Source organism: Mustela erminea, chromosome 6 (genome assembly GCF_009829155.1).
Source record: "Mustela erminea isolate mMusErm1 chromosome 6, mMusErm1.Pri, whole genome shotgun sequence".
Lineage (NCBI taxonomy): Eukaryota > Metazoa > Chordata > Mammalia > Carnivora > Mustelidae > Mustela > Mustela erminea.
Window position 1 is genome coordinate 16,630,446 of NC_045619.1, and position 18,676 is coordinate 16,649,121.

At 41.2% G+C, this 18,676-nt stretch overlaps 1 protein-coding gene across 2 annotated transcripts in view; it reads left to right on the forward strand.

Annotated features, from left to right (window-relative positions):
• ALDH1L2 (aldehyde dehydrogenase 1 family member L2) overlaps positions 1-18,676 on the forward strand; it is a 64,050-nt gene that overhangs the window by 1,746 nt on the left and 43,628 nt on the right. The window contains exons 1-2 of one of the 2 annotated variants that reach the window (XM_032346525.1): positions 4,483-4,663; positions 15,186-15,330. In XM_032346525.1, the coding sequence (XP_032202416.1) occupies positions 4,616-4,663; positions 15,186-15,330 (193 nt within the window). In that variant the 5' untranslated portion in view covers positions 4,483-4,615. Of the gene's footprint in view, positions 1-4,482; positions 4,664-15,185; positions 15,331-18,676 lie in introns of those variants that run through there. The other variant, XM_032346526.1, reaches the window with a different exon arrangement.

Consider the following 18,676-nt stretch of genomic DNA (forward strand, 5'->3'; position numbering starts at 1 on the left):
GGTAGAAAAAACCTGAAGCCCTGTGGGTTCCAGACGGCAGAAAACAGAGGTTGGGCTGGCAGAGCAGCTTGAAATTTAGAAGAGAAAACTGATAATCAAGGGAATTACTAATTAATTGGTGAACCCCAAACTCTGAGCAAAAACTTTGGCCAAACTGTTGTCTAAATGAATTGAACAGAAATATAAGCTGCTGCCTTCTGCAGGGTTTGAGTCCAAGCAAATTCACTCTTTTCTAAATAAAGTCCCCTGGGGCGCCTGGGTGGCACAGTCGGTTAAGTGTCTGACTCTTGGTTTCAGATCAGGCCCTGATCTCAGAGTCATGAGAAGGATCACTAAGTTGGACTCTGTGCTCAGCAAGGAGTCTGCTGGAGAGTCTCTCTCCCTGTTCCTCTGCCTCGCCTGCTCATTCTCCCTCTCTACCTCTCTCTCAAACAAATAAGTAAATCATAAAAATAAATAATTAAATAAATCAAACCCCCAGTAGTTTTTTTAAGAATGTAACAGAATCCAGACTATGAATTAACTTTTTTCCTTTCTTTTTTTGGGGGTGGGTGAACAATAAAATTTAATTAACCAAAACCTGACAGAATAGAAAGAAACAATAGATGTAATTATAGTTGGAAATCTTAATACTTCTCTCAATATTTCAAATAACAAACAGAATATAAGAGAATAAAGAATTGAACAATACTCAACCAACTTTCCTTAGATCATATTTACAAAACATTCTACACAACAACAGTAAAAGTAGACATTTTTTTCAAGTATACGAGGAAGGCCATTTTCTAGGTCATTAAACAAATTTTAATGCATTTGAATGGACTAAAATGTGATGATTATATTCTTTGACTGCAATGGAATCACATAGAAGTCAATAACAGAAGAACCTCTTCTGTTCTGGAAAATCCCTAAACTTGAGCACAAGTCACCAGGGCATTGTGCAGAATGAAGAAAATCTACAAAGTTATATACTATGAGATTCCATTCATGTGATAGTCTTGAAAAGATAAAACCACAGTGACAGAGAACAGACAGATTCTCAAGGTGAGAAGGGTGGTTGGTTAGCCATGACTGCAAAGGGCCAAGGGAGTTTTGGGGTAGGGAATGGAATGGTTCTGTATCCTGACTACAGTATTACATGAATCTTTATATACATTAAAATTCATAGAACCACACAGCAAAAATGAAATCAATTTAATTGGATGTTAATTTTAAAACATGTAGTGGTGGGATGGGCCTTCTCATGTGTTTGGCTTCAGGACTCAAATGATGTCAGGTCTTGGATTTTCACTATTTCTTTTCACTCTCTTCAGCAATTTTTGCTACATTCTTTAGGACCCATAGGGTAGCTCTTGGTAGCTTCAGGTTCACCTTATCACAACACCAAAAGTGATGCAAATGGTACACTTAACTGAAAGTTTAAACAGAAGTCCTAGAATTAGATCTTGCTGGACTTCATTAGCCTTACTAGGATCTTGTGCATAATTTGAACCAATCATCATAATTAAGGGGATGGGAGAGATGTACTAATTGGCTTAGTGTAGGTCATATGCCCCACCCCTGAATCCCAGGGGGATAAGGGGGAAAGAAAACTTCATAGGAACCACAAGGCCTAAGACAGGGAGAGAGGCAGATCCTGACATGGAAGGGAGGATACTATTATCCTGAGAAGTGGATTTTAGATGGTAGGTCAAAAAAGCAATACCTAGTGGTGCCTGGGTGGCTCAGTGGGTTAAAGCCTCTGCCTTCGGCTCAGGTCATGATCCCAGGGTCCTGGGATCGAGCTCCACGTTGGGCTCTCTGCTCAGCAGGGAGCCTGCTTCCCCCTCCCTCTCTCTCTGCCTGCCTCTCTGCCTACTTGTGATCTCTGTCTGTCAAATAAATAAAATCTAAAAAAAAAAAAAAAAAAAAAAAAGCAATACCTAGTTTGTACACCAGCCAGTCATTTGGTCATTTACAGTCAAGCAGATCACACTGTTGCTATTTGCCAAGTACTAGAGCAAATAATTCTTTAGTTTTTACAATAGTATGATTTTTTTCTCTTTAGAGTTTGAGTGGGTTTTAAAAAATCATCCTATCTGAATCTTTTTATTTTATGGCTCTCATAAGAATTTTGTTTTTGAAGCAATGACAGTCTTTGCCTTTTAATTAAAGAGTTTAACCCAGTTTCATTTACTGCGATTACTGGTATATTTAGACTTAACCCTAACATTTTACTAATTTCATCCCCCCCCCCAGCTATTCTGTTTCTTTCTCCTTTCTCGCCTTCTTTCCAACTGATTTTTAAAAATCATTCTACATATTACCTCGATAATTTTATACTCTGTTAACTTGGTAGTTACATATTGTCATTATGTACAGTCATTAGGGTTTTCTATATATAGTATCATGTCATCTACAAATAGTGACTGTTTTACTTCTTCCATACCAATTTGGATGCCTTTTATTTCTTCTTCTTGTCTGATTACTGCACCTTGGACTTCCAGTAGTATGTTGAATGAAAGTGAGGAGAGTGGACACCCTTGTCTTATTCCTTATCCTAGAGGAAAAGCTTAGAGTTTTTCACCATTGAGTATAATGTTAGTTATGAGCTTTTTTATATATATGGTCTTTATTGTATTGAGGTATAATCCCTCTAAACCCACTTTGTTGAAAGTTTTTGTCCTGAGTGGATGCTGTGTTTTGTCAAATGTTTTTTCTGCATCTATCTGAGAAGATTGTGTGGTTTTTATCCTTACTCCTGTTAATGTGATGTATTACATTAATTGATTTGCAAATATTGAACCACCCTTGCAGCCCTTGAATAAAACCCACTTAACCATGCTGAATGATTTTTTTAAGATATTGTTGAATTTGGCTTGCTAATATTTTGTTGAGGATTTTTGCATCTATGTTCATTAGAGATATTGGCCTGTAATTTTCTTCACTTGTCATGTCTTGGTCTGGTTTTGGTATCAGGGTAATTCTGGGCTCATAGAATGAATCTGGAAGTTTTCCTGCCTCAGATTCTCTCAACTTTTTGTTAGGGAGACACAAAAATGACTTTATTTCACCTTCATTTTTGCTGTGTCTAGAAATCTAGGTTGGCAGGGCTTTTCTGTTTGTCAAACTTGAATGGCCTCTGGTCTAACTACTAGTTATCAAGAGAACAATATCTTTAATTCTCACAGAAGAAAATCTTAGACATCATTAATATTTCATTATATGTGGATAGACACAAGGTCTACATATCCTGAAGTTGGGAGTTGGAGAATATAACTATGGAACCACTACTCAGAAAAAAAACACACTTCTTGCCCACCTCTCCCAGTTTACACAGATCACAACAAATAAAATGATTATCAGCATTTGGAAGCTTAAAGGAAGCTAGCCAAAAGTCACAAAATGCTCTCAGGGAAATGGGTTGAATTGGCAAAGGGCAATTCCCAGAGCAAAACTCGATGTTTGCTGCCATTCTCCAGGCTTTAAGGATTTATTTTCTCTCTCCTTCTTAAACACATTCATTTATTCATTCATTCATTCTCTCTTTCAACAAGTACTTTTTGAGCTCTGCTAAGTGCTAGATATTGTAAATCCTGATCAATTAGACATGGACTCAACCTGCAAGAAGCTTCCAGTAGAGCAGATGATAGGTACACAAACACCAATAAGAGAATGAGATGTCAGAAGAGATGCATAGTCAAAAATCTTTCTCGTTTCAGAGGAGTGAAAGATTACTTAGGGGAAATAAGGAGGTTAAGGGAGGAGAAAATCAGGAAAAATGCCTCCAGGAGGCAGCCCTTGAGTTATACCTTAAAAGAAGGAATTTGGTCATGCTGAGATGTGACAAATGACAGATGATAAGCTTTTCAGGGAGCGATTGTCCAGGGAGGAATCAGCATATACTAGAGAGTTAAGCTAAATTACATGTGCAAAGGAGCAGCAAGAAAATGAGAAAGGAAAAAAAAAAAAAAAAAAACCAAATTGCCAATGACCTTGAATGCCAGGCTAAGGAGTTCTGTTTGCAACTAGCGCTTAGCTAAAGCATGTCTGAGCATTCTTTCTAGAGAGATAAGGGGAAAGGGTGGGTATCTATCTGTCTGTCATCTATTGGGGACCAGCTCTGTGCCAGGCACTTTGCCAAGTGCTTTATACACAGTCTTTCTTAAAATCCTTTTATTAGCTTACAAGATAGGTATCAGGATCCTACATAGCCAGGTGTCTCTACCCTTATCTTTCGTATCTTTGCCTCCTCAGGGCGATGTTATGGCCATGACTTGGGATGTCAAATCCACCATTAATAAGGCAAATCCCTCTCTGCCTCACTGGGTCTGAGTAACTGGTAGAAGACCCCCCAGCTGCTAAGAACCCGGGCGGAGCCTGGAAGCCGCCCCTCCCGCTAGGTACTAGCGTGGCTCCGAAGTGGGGCCCCGCCCAGTCTCAGGGGATTGGCCACCCGAGCCCGGCCAGCTGAGAAGGCGGGGCCGTGCCAGTCGAGGGGGCGGGCCGTGGGCGGGTCCCGAGACTCGCGGACCCTGCGAGCCGCGACTGCGGCCGCCGGGCACTCACAGGCTGCAGGCCGCGTCCAGGCTGAGCCCTCGCTGTCTCGCGGCCCGCCCGAGGGCTCCCTTCCAGCATGCTGTGGAGAGGCAGCCAGGCGCTCCGGCGCTTCTCCACCGGCCAGGTGAGTCCGGCCCGGACGGGCTTCCTGGCTGTCACCCGGGGCTGTTTTCCAGACCCCGGGGCCGGAGGGCCAGTCGGCGGGGCTGGGGGCGGGCACGGCGTTGAGACTTGGCTGAAAGCCAAGACAGCGTTTTTAAAACTGGGAGACTGCAGAGAAGGATCCGGAGAGGGTCTTGGGTAAGGCTTGTAAGGTGGGCCTTTGTCTTGTCGGGGAACGGGGCTGAGGATGCGGCTTTTGAACATGTACGGACGGTCCGGCTGGGGTTGACAGGGTGGGAACAGCCACTTGGCAGCGGGGACGGAGTCAGCTTCCTTTCTTGTTTTTCATTTCAATCATGAGATCCCTGGTCTGGAGATGGAGCCGAAGTACAGGACCGAGGAGGGAGAGTACTGTTCAAGTCAGCCGGGTCCTTCTGGGCGGCCTAAGAGGTGTGAGCGCTCCAGACTGGCATTCAGGGCCCATTCAGATAGTGGCCCTCGGAGCTGGTGGCTGCAGGCTCATTTTTCTTGAGCTACAGGCGGCAAGATTGCTAGGATTGCCAAGCGCTGCAGAAGCAACCACGCTGGAACACTATTTAACTGTAGCCTAGGAACGGAGCAGTAGCCCAGCCCAACGCCTTGGAATTGCATCAGCTCCTCCAGAAATGGAAAGAGAGCAGACACGTTGCATATGGCCCGGGAAGAGATGCCTCGCTGCATCTAAGCAGACTCAAAGCTGTTTAGGGAAGGAAAAACAATCCATCTCACGTACATTATCTCTTGTATAGGAAGTCGTTGCTTTCTGGGCTGTGAAGGAATTTGCTTTTCGGTTCCTCTTCTTTGCAAAGGTCCCATGTGCATGTATACATATCCAGATGTAAAAAAAAATCTTGAAGGCAGGGAGAAGTCTTGAATAGCACCAAAAACCAGCCGAGTGGTGCATACATGGAAAAAGCTTTTGTTTCCCAGGCAATCCCAAATAATGAGGATTCACTCTACCCCCATCCAGTCCTAGTTATTTGGGGAATAGTCACCTTTTTAAAAAAATAAGGAAGACAAGAGCTGCTCTTAATGAACTTTTGCTTGCTCTGGACTCCTCCTTAGCTTTCTCCTGCCACGTGGCATCTGGGAATCTGGGGATGATGGCACAGAGACAAGCGCTTGTGCTTTCCTGTTTTATTGGCCTCCTCTATCAACACCTTTCATTGACTTGCCTTTTTTGGAGGGCAGAAGGGATTCTTGAAGAATGCAAGAATGCCCACTGGTTTCAGTGGGCTGTACATAAGATTTCAGTAACCAAAGTTGAACATGCCGGTTGGCAAATGGTAGAGACAAAAACATGCATGTGGGGAAGCACCAAGCATGGTCAGGGGTCAGGGGTCTGAGCCTGACTGTACCCAGAAGTTCATGTGAAGAGCAATGACATCTGACTGGGAAGAAGACAGGTTCTCCTGTGGCCAAAAGGAAGATGTGGAATGACAAGTGGAGTGCTTGGGATATTTTACTCCATAGAAAATGGGGAGTCATTCTTTGGATGGAATTCTATAAGAATTGTTCAGAATCAAACATGGCTGACGGGAGCATAAAATGGTACAGCCATTTTGGAAAACTGGCCATTTTTTTTAATAAAATTAAACATACACCTATGATATGACCCAGCAATGGCACTCCTAGGTATTTACCCAAATACCTATTTATGAATGTCTACAGTAGCTTTATTATTAGCAAAAACTGGAAACAACTTAAATGTCTTTCATTTAGTGACAGGATAGACAGTGGATAAATCCATCCACATGAGGGAGTCATACTCAAACAAAAGAGGAGTGAACTACTGAGAGACACAACCACATAGATAAAACTCAAATACAGTTACTAAGTGTACGAAGACAGACACAAAGGGCTATGTATTATAGGATTCCGATTACCTGACATTTTAGAAAGAGTCAAACTATAGTGATAGAAAAAACTGTTATCAGGAGCTGGTGCTAGAGGAAGAATTGGCTATAAGAGATTATCTCGCAAAGAACATGAAGGAATTTTGGGAGGTGATGGAACTGTCCTTTGTGTTGATTATAACAGTGGTTAGGTGACTGGGTCTCTTTCAAAACTCACAGAACTATACACTGACAAGGGTGTATTTTACTGTGTGTTAATTATACCTTCATCTTTAAAAAGGAAAAAAATTACACAGTATTTTTGAGTTTGGTACTAAAGCAGAATGAAAAAAAAAAAAACAAAACTTCTTAGAACCTAGCAAAATCCAACAGGAAAACTAGTTTATAACACTTCCTGACAGAATCAATTTTTCCATTCCCTGTCTTTAAGAAATGGACTTAGAAACATGTAATGATTTCAGCTTAATGACATGGATGGATCTTTTTAACCACTGCAACTATAAATAATAAAACCCTTTGTCTATTAGTTATTACCGTACACGTCCAATATCTTGCCTGATTCATTGCCTCTTGACTTCTCCCCATGGTGGGTGTTATTTGGCCTTCATATTTATTTGGCACTGTTACTCAACTTCCTCTACCAGTGTCTGGAACAAGTCTGGGTGCTGGTTCTGGGTTCGTAGCCTGGTTTCAGAACTTGAGGTTACCTTATGACCCAAATCAGGAGTCTGGACCCATCCCTGCTTCTTGGAACCAAGTACTGACTTTATACTCTAGTTCTAGCAACCACATCCTTGTTTCTGAATTACCCAACCTCCTGCTTTGGTGTCTAGTTTGTTTTTAGGACCTTCCAATTCAACTTCAAACCCTCTTTAATTGTGTATTATGTACTGAGCATTTGTTCTAAATCCTGAGGATATGATTAATAAATAATAATAATTGTAATAATAAATAGCATTGATAAAGCACTTAGTATGTACCAGGTGCTAATTTAAATGCTTTACATATATACTCACCAGCTTAACATCTCAATGAAGTACGTACTATTATTATGCCCACTTTACAGATAAAGTAACTGAGACCCAAAGAAGTTAAATAACCTTTTTAGAGTCTCATGGCCAGAAAGAACAAAACAATAAACAAGAAAGAAACAGTCCCTGCTTTAAAAAAAAAAGTGCATAGACATCCTTATTTTAAAAATCTGTTATCCTTTTTGTGATTAAAAAAAAATGTTGGCCAGATATCCCAGAAAGTCCTCATGGATACATTCTTTATATGATTATGCAATAGGAAAATCAAGTTGCACAAGTTTGCCCTTTATGGTGTGTCATGAATTTTGTTTGAATCTTACACAGATTTATATCTGTTTCCTCTATTAGTCTGAGGGTTTGTTACAATAAGTAACATGGGCTTTTACACTCTTTCAAGCTACATCCTGTCAATATATGGAGGCGGATTATTAGATAGGCTTTTTATTTTCATTATCTGCTCAATTCTCAAACACTAGAGGGATGCCCATCTGAAGTTAATTCATGCCTCACCTGAGTGTGTGTCAACATAGAAGTAAGACTATGTCATTCTCCTGCTTAAAGTCGTTCAGTGGATCTCACTGTCTTCACAATAAGGTCCAAATTATTTGGTTTAGACAAGACTCTCCCCAGTTGGTCTTTTGACTGTCCCTAGAGTGTCACTTGTCGTCACTCTCCACTTTCCAATATTGAACCCACTTTGCTCACTTACTCATTTCTTTCTAAATGCTGCCCCCTCTGCCTGAAGTTTCCCAAGGACCTCTCATAATCCCCACCATTCTCTTGGCCAACCCCTAAATGAGTGCTCTAAGATTCCGTTATGGAGTTCTCTTCTTGGAAAGTCTACTAGGCTTCCACACCCACACTATGCTCTCCGGTCCTAGCACTATCATGTCAGTATGTCCTTATTTGTGTGTCTTTCATGCTAACTGGTAAACTCCTGAGGACAGGGACCACTCCTCTTTGTGCTTTGACTGTTGCGATCCCAAAGAAAAATGCCCACAGAAGCCAAACAGGGGAAACAAATGAAGGATTTGACCAAAATAGAAGGAAAGGTCATGTCCAGCCAGAGGAATGGGGGTAGCCTCTGCTCAGCTCTAGCTGACTGTTGCTACGTGGAAACATAGACCATGGTTGACAAACCTCCTGATTTCTAAAAAGAAGTCAGAAATTCAGCCTGCTAAGTGAAGCTTCCAAAACATTATCACAGCTTTTTGACAAATGCTCTGTGGGCCAAATAAAACATTCTTGCTTGGCACCTGATTTGCAGTCTCCCCCATGCTCTGGGCCCAGAGTATGCTAAATACTCAAAACATGCTTAGTTGAGTACCTCCTACACACTGTCAGGCATGATTTGGGGCACCGTGTGCCAAAGGCTCCTCGTCTTTCTCTGAAGTGTTAGGCACCTCGCTTTCTCTGAAAAATTGACTTTGTTTTATTCTTTTATGGAAAGTCTCTTCATGTAAAACTGTCAGGTCTCACAATTCCTGATGGGGATTATACCCCCTACTGTTCTATTATGGTATCATTTGCTTCATAAAAGCACTTTGGATCAGAGCAAACTGGTAGCACTGAATCTTTAAGTTTTCTATAGAAAATCATGTGGTTTTTGTTTGGATTTTAATCTTTGGAGCATAATCAGAGTTAGTTTGCTTCCTAAAGGATTCCACCAGGGTGTGGATAGCCTGGGAATGAAACATTGAATAGTTAAAAAAAAAAAAAAATCTGGGGGTGCCTAGGTGGCTCAATCCGTAGAACCTTGACTCTTGATCTCCGGGTTGTGAGTTCAAGCCCCATGTTGGGTGTAGACATTACTTAAAAATAAAGTCTTTTTTTTTAAAAAAAGGAAAAGGAAAAGTTCTGTTGCCTGCCATAGGCTCTTCCAAGGCAGAATGTTATCAGCAGAGAACCCCAAGATAATAGCACTTACCACCCAGATTTAGAAATGCTGTGGGTCATTTTATGCCCCACCCTGTTCTTGCTCACGAATATAACAGGCACTTAAGTGTGCCTCAAAGAATGTTCTCTGTCACCAGACCCACCCCACAAAAGAATGGTGCCATCCCTCCTGTCAGGACCACCAGGGTATTTCTTTAGAAAGTCTAAAGATGGAACTATTTGCCACGATTCACCATCAACCTGTTGCCATATTTTTCTTTATTAAGGGGAGGCGGGACGGACCTTCAACATAGGAAAGCCATTGAAGCTTATCCACTGAAGTGAGACAGATTTGGGTTTGACTTCTGTCTCTGCCCCTCATTAGCAGTTTACTTGACTCCTTGGAGCCTTGTGTATTCTCATCAGCAAAAACAATTCCTGTGAGTCCTAGAGACATATGATAACTAGTTGATATGTTTTTTTAAAATTAATGAACAGAGCTCAGTGCCGTGCGGGGCTTATAGCACATTTCTAGCAGGAGAGCTCCATCATCACCATTTTTTTATTTACCCAGGTATTACCTATGGTATTATTATGAATAATAATAATAGTTAACATTTGTTGAGCATTCCCTACTGCCACACATTGCCCTAATGCATTACCTGCTTTATCCTGATAAAGCCTTATAGCAACCTTATGAAATAGATACTTTTATTTTTCAGATTTAAATTGATGAGACCCAGCTCAAAATCAAAGGGTCTGTGTTATGAGAAAATAATGGATACTAATAACGGGGTTGAATCTGAAGGCTGTCATTTAGTAGCTGTTTGACTCCAGGCTGTATGTTATCTTCTCTCTGTTTTTTTTTTTTTTTAAAGATTTTATTTATTTATTCGACAGAGAGCGATCACAAGTAGGCAGAGAGAGAGAGGAGGAAGCAGGCTCCCTGCTGAGCAGAGAGCCCGATGTGGGACTCGATCCCAGGACCCTGAGATCATGACCTGAGCCGAAGGCAGCGGCTTAACCCACTGAGCCACCCAGGCGCCCATATCTTCTCTCTGTTTTAATTTCTCCATTTACAAAGTGGCTTCAGAATGCTTGTCTCAGCAGTCATTGGGCAATCAAAATGAGGAAATATATATGAAATGCCTGGCACATACTAGGGTCTCATTCAAATATTTGCTATCACTTCCAGCCCTGCTTCTTGACCCAGACTCCCCCAGGGCAGAACCTTTTAGTGTAGCGGGTAGGCACACGCTCTCCATTCATAAGAGAGTCTCTGACTCGAGTGTGCCTCTGAGTCAATGGGAAGCTTGTTAAAACACAACTTCCTAGGCCCAGGATGCCTCAGTAGATCTGGGACGGGGCCCAGGGACCCACACTTTCAGCACATCCTCCCTGCTGATTCCGCCAGCATTGCAATCAGTCCTAAGATCATAGCTGGAGAAATAAGACCAAGGTAGGGTACCCCAGTGTGGTTTTCTGGAATTAGGCTAACTCACTGTAAACACACTTAATAATCCTAAAATCTGAGCGTTTCTGTGTTGGAAACTCACCTCTGTAGCTTAGTTTTAGCATGAAGTTCAGAAAGTGTCTCAATGAATGCAGAATTTCCAAAGATACTGACATTTCTCCAAATGCTGTCTTTCTAAGGGAATGTTGAATCTGGAATTGAACTCTGTAACATTTCCTTTGAGTCAGCCCAGCCTCTTAGCTCTTTTGCATCCTAAGAGTAGTATTTTAGAGGTCTTAAAATATCTGGTGTTGGTAACAGTGTGAGGTAAAGCCAGATTTTTAAGATAGCCAACAGGTCAGTTCTGTTTCAAGCAACAACATTAATGATAAGATTTGGAGGTAGAATATTTATGGCACATTTTGATGTTTTGATAAGAATAGATGAAATAATCATGTATTATCTATAGGCAAGCTGTGCTGTTGTTACAGAGTTAATCTGTTTGCTTAAAAATATTTGTTAGATGTTGAGGCTCTAGGCTCTTTGAGGATAGAAACTTTGGCCCTGGAAAAGAATTTTTTTAACTAAAACCTTAATTGTTTTGTTATGTCTGAGTTTTCGCGTTCGAGAGACCACCAAGGAGCCAAGCACCGATGCAATCACACGAGGGTTTATTTGACAAGCTTGAGCTTGGGCCCAAGTATACCCGGCACAGCAGAGTATGGACTTGGACCCCGAACCAGATTACAGTCAGAGTTTTTTTTTTTTTTTTTTTAAAGATTTTATTTATTTATTTGACAGAGAGAAATTACAAGTACACTGAGAGGCAGGCAGAGAGAGAGAGAGAAGGAAGCAGGCTCCCTGCTGAGCAGAGAGCCCGATGTGGGACTCGATCCCAGGACCTTGAGATCATGACCTGAGCCGAAGGCAGCGGCTTAACCCACTGAGCCACCCAGGCGCCCACAGTCAGAGTTTTTAAAGGCAGAGTAGGGGTGGACTCGGCGGTGGATGAGGACAAAGGGGATGATGTTAGTCTCTAAGGAATTTTGGAAGCAAGGTCTCCAGGACCTTGAGGGGCTAGCTATTGTTGGGAGAAAGGTTATTTATTACCAATAATAAAAATCTTCTTGTGAGACCCTTTAGATGTATATCAGTGGGCCATATGCTTGGGAATGATTCTCGACACTCTCTTGGAGGTTTAGAGATAAAAGTTTCCTAAAGGAATTGTTAAAGTAGACTTACAGGATCCTGGTTGGACCTGTTGGAGTAAGGGGTCAGTCAGGCTAGGATTGTCCTTAGCAAAACCTCAAGGTGAGGGCAGTTGAGTCCCCAGGGGAGAGCCACTCTGTTTCAAGGGCTTGTCAGTAGGTAAGGAATTTTAATGATTTTCTTCTGCCTCTGTTTACCACATCAGCTAAACTTGAGGTGGGATGGCCTTAATTTTCTCAGCCTCCACATTTCCCCCTGAACAATTTTGACCCTTAAATCTTTAAGGTTGTTGAAAGTGGAAGGTCTCATATTCTGTAACTTCTTCCTGCTGAATAGGGGCGTAGAGTTGTCCTTACCTACTCGGGTCAACACTGGTCAGTTGGGGAATGTGTAGGGGAGTTATGAAAGACAGAGGCAGCTGACTCCAGGGGAGACTGCTCAGGTGATCTTCCCAAGTGGAAAGGATCATCTGTGGAAGTTATGAAATGGAGGAGTTGAAGTCAGGTGAGGAGACATGGGAGAAAATAACAAAACATGATTAGTGTAACAAAAAGAAAATGAAGCTCAAATAAGTTTTTTGCTATTTGACAAAAAAAAAACAAAAAAAACAAAAAAAAACACACCTTTTTCCAATCCAGGAGTTTAAATCAATCATTAAAGGAGAGAGGGACTTTTTAAAGTGCTAACCTGTATAGGTCAGAACCAAGAAATATTTTGTGATAATCTGGAACATCAAGATGGCTGCACTTCTGTCAGGGCTAGACTCGAGGTGGATACAGCCTTGTTTTTCTTGGCCTCCATAGTTTAATTATCAGCTCAATTACTGGGAACAGGTGAACGCATATGCTTTTAAGTTCATACCTAAAAGGGGATGCTGTCTACACCCTTAATAAAATGGGAAATAAGGGAAAATTGTTTCCTCATAATCGACTTTTCACAGTGAGGCTTGACTAATTTAGAATGACTTTCTAGAACATTAAAGAATCCCATTTAGAGTGAAGGGAGAAAAAATTACAACTCCAGGGGTGCCTGGGTGGCTCAGTGGGTTAACCCTCTGCCTTCAGCTCAGGTCATGATCTCAGGGTCCTGGGATCAAGCCCCAAGTTAGGCTCTCTGCTCAGCAGGGAACCTGCTTCCCCCCTTCTCTCTCTGCCTGCCTCTCTGCCTACTTGTGATCTCTCTCTCTCTGTCAAATAAATAAATAAAATCTTTGAAAAAAAAATATCCCAACTCCAAATCCTGTGGAGCCGTGTTCTACCAGGGAGGAATGTGCATATGACTTCATGACCCTCTGATGACCGTCTCTACACCCGTAATCCTGCATCTAGACTGTTCCACCTGTGACTTTTCATTTCTGTCTTAACAATCATCATGTCAAGTTATTACCCTACCTTCGTGAAAGGGTCCCATTTGAGGAGAATTTACAGGAGGTAAAGTTGCTTAAAGAGAGTTCTTTAAGACTATACCCCTTAGTGCTACTCTCGTCTATATGGTATCTGTATTTTTTGATAATCAAAGTACTTTCATGCATCAGTGTTAATCTTCTAACAGGGACAAAAAAGGGATGGGTGGTGGTGGTAACTCAATCTGACTATTTTTTTTAAAGATTTTATTTATTTATTTGACAGAGAGAGATCACAAGTTGTGGGGGGAGCAGGGTCCCTGCTGAGCAGAGAGCCTGATGCAGGGCTCGTTCCCAGGACCCTGAAATGATGACCTGAGCCGAAGGCAGAGGGTTAACCCACTGAGCCACCCAGGCGCCCCTTGATTATCTTATTTTTAAGTATATTTGTAGGCTTTAGAGCCGGACAGAACTGGATTTAAATCCCACCTCTCCTTCCTTTTGCTAGTATGACCGTGAAGATACAGTTGATGTTTCTAAGCCTTGGTTTATTCATTCATAAAACAGTGTAAAATGGGAGATAATAAATCGTGATAGTTGCAGTGATTAAATGAAATGAAATGATGTACAGGCCTTAATTCTGTATCTGAAACCTGTGGGACCAAATATGTTTTAGGGTTCAGAATTATCCACATGTTGGAAAATTAACATGGTACATAGATCGTACATTCCATACAATTCACGGTAGGGTCTGGAACAGCATCTGTAACCAAACACATTGATCTTTCTGTAGCAATACATATAAATATTCATATGGTCCTTATAAATACTATAAATAAAGACTATAAATAGCAGTATGTCGGTCCAGGTCAAGTTTGAAGCCAAAGGACTCTGCATAAACTTACAAGAAACCTATAAGGATGATAAAGAACATCTTGTTAGAGCATTCCACGTTTTGAGGGTGAATGGATTTGGGTCGCTTATCAAGGATTTTGGAATTCTCAACCATACGAAGAAACACAAAACTGTGGCAAAACCTCTAAGAAGTTATTGAAGCTTTTACTTAAACAGTACTTTGTGTCAGACACTGCACTAAACTTATTATTGCCTAATAAGTCCTCTACTTCAATCAAGATTGTGTGAGGTTGGCGTTATTATTCCCACTTTATGGGTGAGGGAAAACAGGCAACAGAAATTGGTCACTTGCTTAAAGCCACATGACTAAACAAGAGTGGCACTAGATTTTAACTTCAGGTAGTCTAGCTCTAGGGTCTGCTTGTGACCCCTGTGTTCTAGACCACATGTTAGCTCTTGGCCTCTTTTGGAAGTTAAGAGATGAGTTTAGCTCATAAAATCATCGTCATGCTGATGCAGATCTTGCTCAGAGTTAAACTCCTTTTAAATATGAGACTTACACTTGTTAACGTCTGGCTTCATTTCAGCAAGGAGTTGGAATGACTTGTAAAATATATGCCATCCCAATGATTATGATGAATAACTGGGAGAATTAGAGCAAAGGGGAAAAGAGGAATTCTTCCATGTGAAATTATTTTCACTACTAACTATGTATAATCCAGCCTGGGTCCAGCGTATGTCAATACAAATTTTATTTTGTAGATCTTTGAGGTTTTTGTTTTTTTTTTGTCCTCAAGTCATCTTGTATGGTTGGGAAAAGAGTGTTTATCATCCATATGTCTTCTATCCATGCCAATATCTGCCATCGTTGGATTGTTTCATAGGTTTATTTCAAAAACAAGCTGAAGTTGGCACTTATCGGTCAGAGCCTCTTTGGACAGGAAGTCTACAACCACCTCTGCAAAGAGGGCCACCGTGTTGTAGGCGTGTTCACTGTTCCAGACAAGGATGGAAAAGCTGACCCACTGGGTGAGTATATCTTGGAACTACTGGATCAAGGACTCTGCACCAACCCAGCCAGCACAGGCCCCAGTTCAGACCCCTTACCCCTCATTAGCATTTCTACACTTCTTCGCCGCAGGCTCCAAAGACCCAGACTACCGACCTCCCCTCTGGGTTCTGCCACATCCACTCCACCTGTTGGAAGCCTTCTCAAGCTAAGTCTATTCGCATGATAGAATAGACTCAATTCTCCCTTCTCCATGGACCCCAAGAAAAGATGCATGGCCCCATTGTACTAAGAGTTTCTCCACTTACTTCCAAGGTAATCACCAGGTCCATCAGAGGAATTTCCACACATATGCTTTTTCTGAACTACACTTGCAACTTTACAAGGGTGTTTGGAACATCTAGAATAATGTCTGATTCAGGGGTGCCAGTGGAAATGAAGGGAGGGCCACATCTAAGAATAGAAATTGATGTGGGGTCATAAAGAATGCATTCATGTCAGAACAAATTAGAGCTGTGGCTGCTTGGCTGTTAAGGGAAGGTTAAAGAAGATAGCCATCCTCAAAGCAAACCTGCAGTGGGATTCTGATTTGCAAGCTAACCAGCTGACCCTTGAACAATGCAGGGGTTTGAGACAATGACCTCCTACACAGTCTAAAATCCACATATAACTCTTGCCCCCCCCCGAAACTTAACTACTAATAGCCTACTGTTGACCAGAGGGAAGTCTTACCAATAACATAAGCAATTTATTACCATATTTTTGTATGTTATATGTATTACATAGTGTATTCTTACAAGAAAGTAAGTTAGAGAAAAGAAAATGTTATTTGAAAAAATCATAAGGAAGAGAAAATACATTTACAGTACTATATCCAAAAAACTTCACATGTAAGCAGACCCACATTGTTCAAACCTATATTTTCAAGAATCAACTATAGTTATGTGGAGAATATGTGGAAGACACAGAGATAGAAACAGTCTACAAACTGTATGGACAGGGAATAAGTGAGCAACCAGACATCTTGGCTTTTGAATGAGATCTTCATAAATCACTGGCATAATATGATAGATTGGTTGGAAAACAGCGATCTGTGATATCCCTTAAATTTTATCCTTTTTTTTTCTCAGAAGCAGCAGTTCTGAGGTTTATTCTAACTCTTACTATTTTATTTTATTTTTTTTAAGATTTTATTTATTTATTTGACAGAGAGAGAGATCACAAGTAGGCAGAGAGGGAGGCAGAGAGAGAGGGGAAAGCAGGCTCCCTGCTGAGCAGAGAACCCAATGAGGGGCTTGATCCCAGGATCCTGAGATCATGACCCGAGCAAAAGGCAGAGGCTTTAACCCACTGAGCCACCCAGGTGCCCCTCTTCTTACTATTTTTAAAACTATTGTATTTTAACACTGTTCTTCAAGAGTCAAGCTAAAAAAGTTGGGTCAAGAGCACATACACACATATGAACCTAATCACTTGATTTAGAAATTATGCTTGTTTCAGAAAAAGGTTATCCCAACCAGGGGAATTCTGAGGGAATCTGCCTCATCGATTTAGACCTGGCTCCAAAGGCTAAAGGGGACAGGTTCCTATTACTGAGATTATCTGTGCTATTATTATCTATTCCCATCAGCTTTGTATGGGGATATTTGGGAGGATTCATATTTGGGATATCAGATTGGCTATTGAACCAGGGAAACCCCATATCTTGTATTAGCTTAAGTGACACAGAAGTCCATTTCTCAAGTCTGAGTTGGCCATTAGTGCTGTTGTGACCGCTTTATGTTCATCACGATGCAGGCTCCTGCCCTTTTTGTTTCGTCCTTATCAATACTGGACTTCCATCTCATGGTCCAACATAGCTGCTTTAGCCCCAACTAACAAGTCTGCATTCTGGCAAGTGGAAAGGAAAGAGGGGAAGCAGAGCACAAGCCTTTATTCAGGATACCATACAGAAGTTGCACATATTTGTCCTACTTGTATCCCACTGACTAGAACTCGGTCAGAGGCCAAATCTCTTTGCATAATAGACCGAGAAATGTAGATTTTTATTCAGAGCGTCTATATGCTCTGCCAAAGTACAGGAATCTTTGCTAAAGAATGAAGGGGAACAACTAGCAGTCTCTGCCATGTGTATGACTTTCAGAAGAAATGCAAGCATGTGACTCATAAAGTTCCTTCCAAAGGATGTCCAGGGAAATTAACTTTCCCTAGTGTCTGGTCCCAGGGCTGGGACCTCCTTTCCATTGGTCATGGCCATCTGACTGCTGGCAATAACATAGGTAAGAAAAAAAATACCAATATGTCTTGTAGAGCAGCCTGGGATGTGGTACACCATATAGTTAACAGTGTTTATTTGGAAGTCAAGGAACTAATTCTGCCTCTGCCACTTACTTGCTACATGATGATGGGCAAGCTACTAAAACTCACTAACCTTAGTTCAACAACACCCATCTTACACAGATTAATTGAAATAACGTATATAGTGTGCTCAGCCCTGTGCCTAATTGATGAAAAGGGGTCAAAATGACAGTGGTTAACTATTCTTGTTGTCAGAATAGTCAACTAGAACAGCCAAGAATAGCCCTGGGGCAGCCACAAATCAGTATGGAAGGTGAATGCTGCAAGCCTATCTCAGTGGCGTAGATTTTTAAAACAAAGACTTCTAAGTTTCTCAACCCATTTTTTTTCCAGTATAAACTTGCACAATTTTCTCCCAATTTCATCTCTTTTTTTAATCATTTATTCATTTTCTTATCATCTGAAAATGAGTTGTTTATATATTTTTTAACATTTTATGAACATTCACATTTTGTACACATTATTTTTCTGGTCTCTCCCATTCTTCCAAGAGAATTGATCAAGGCATTGGCTTGATGGCCAGATTCCTTCAGGACTCATTGAGGATTTGGAATTTAAGCTTTCTAGTAGAGATTTAGGAATTTCGGAATTTAGATTTTTTGGAATTTAGATTAAATTTTGGAATTTCAGCTTTCTAGTGGCTTTCTAGTGGAGCCATCATCCCATCTAAAGTCAGTGAAGGTTGATGATCCAATGGGGGAGAAAGGAAAGGGAGCCCAAAAATACAGATTAAAAAGCCTTACTTAAAGTTCTTAAAAATTGCCTAAAATATACTTGCTTTGTGTTGTTGGTAGAAAAATAAATATATATGCTTAATATACACAAGGTATATAGTTAGTAGAAGTGATATCTTATTGCGGAAAAAAATGAGCTAGTGCTGTCTGCACTTGGGAGGGCCATTCCTTTTCCACACAGAGGCAGATGGAGCCCTTCTTTTGGAAAGGACATTTTTTTGTGGGAAAGAGCCTTGGACCTTCTCCAGTATGGCAAAACCCTCACAAGGAGCAT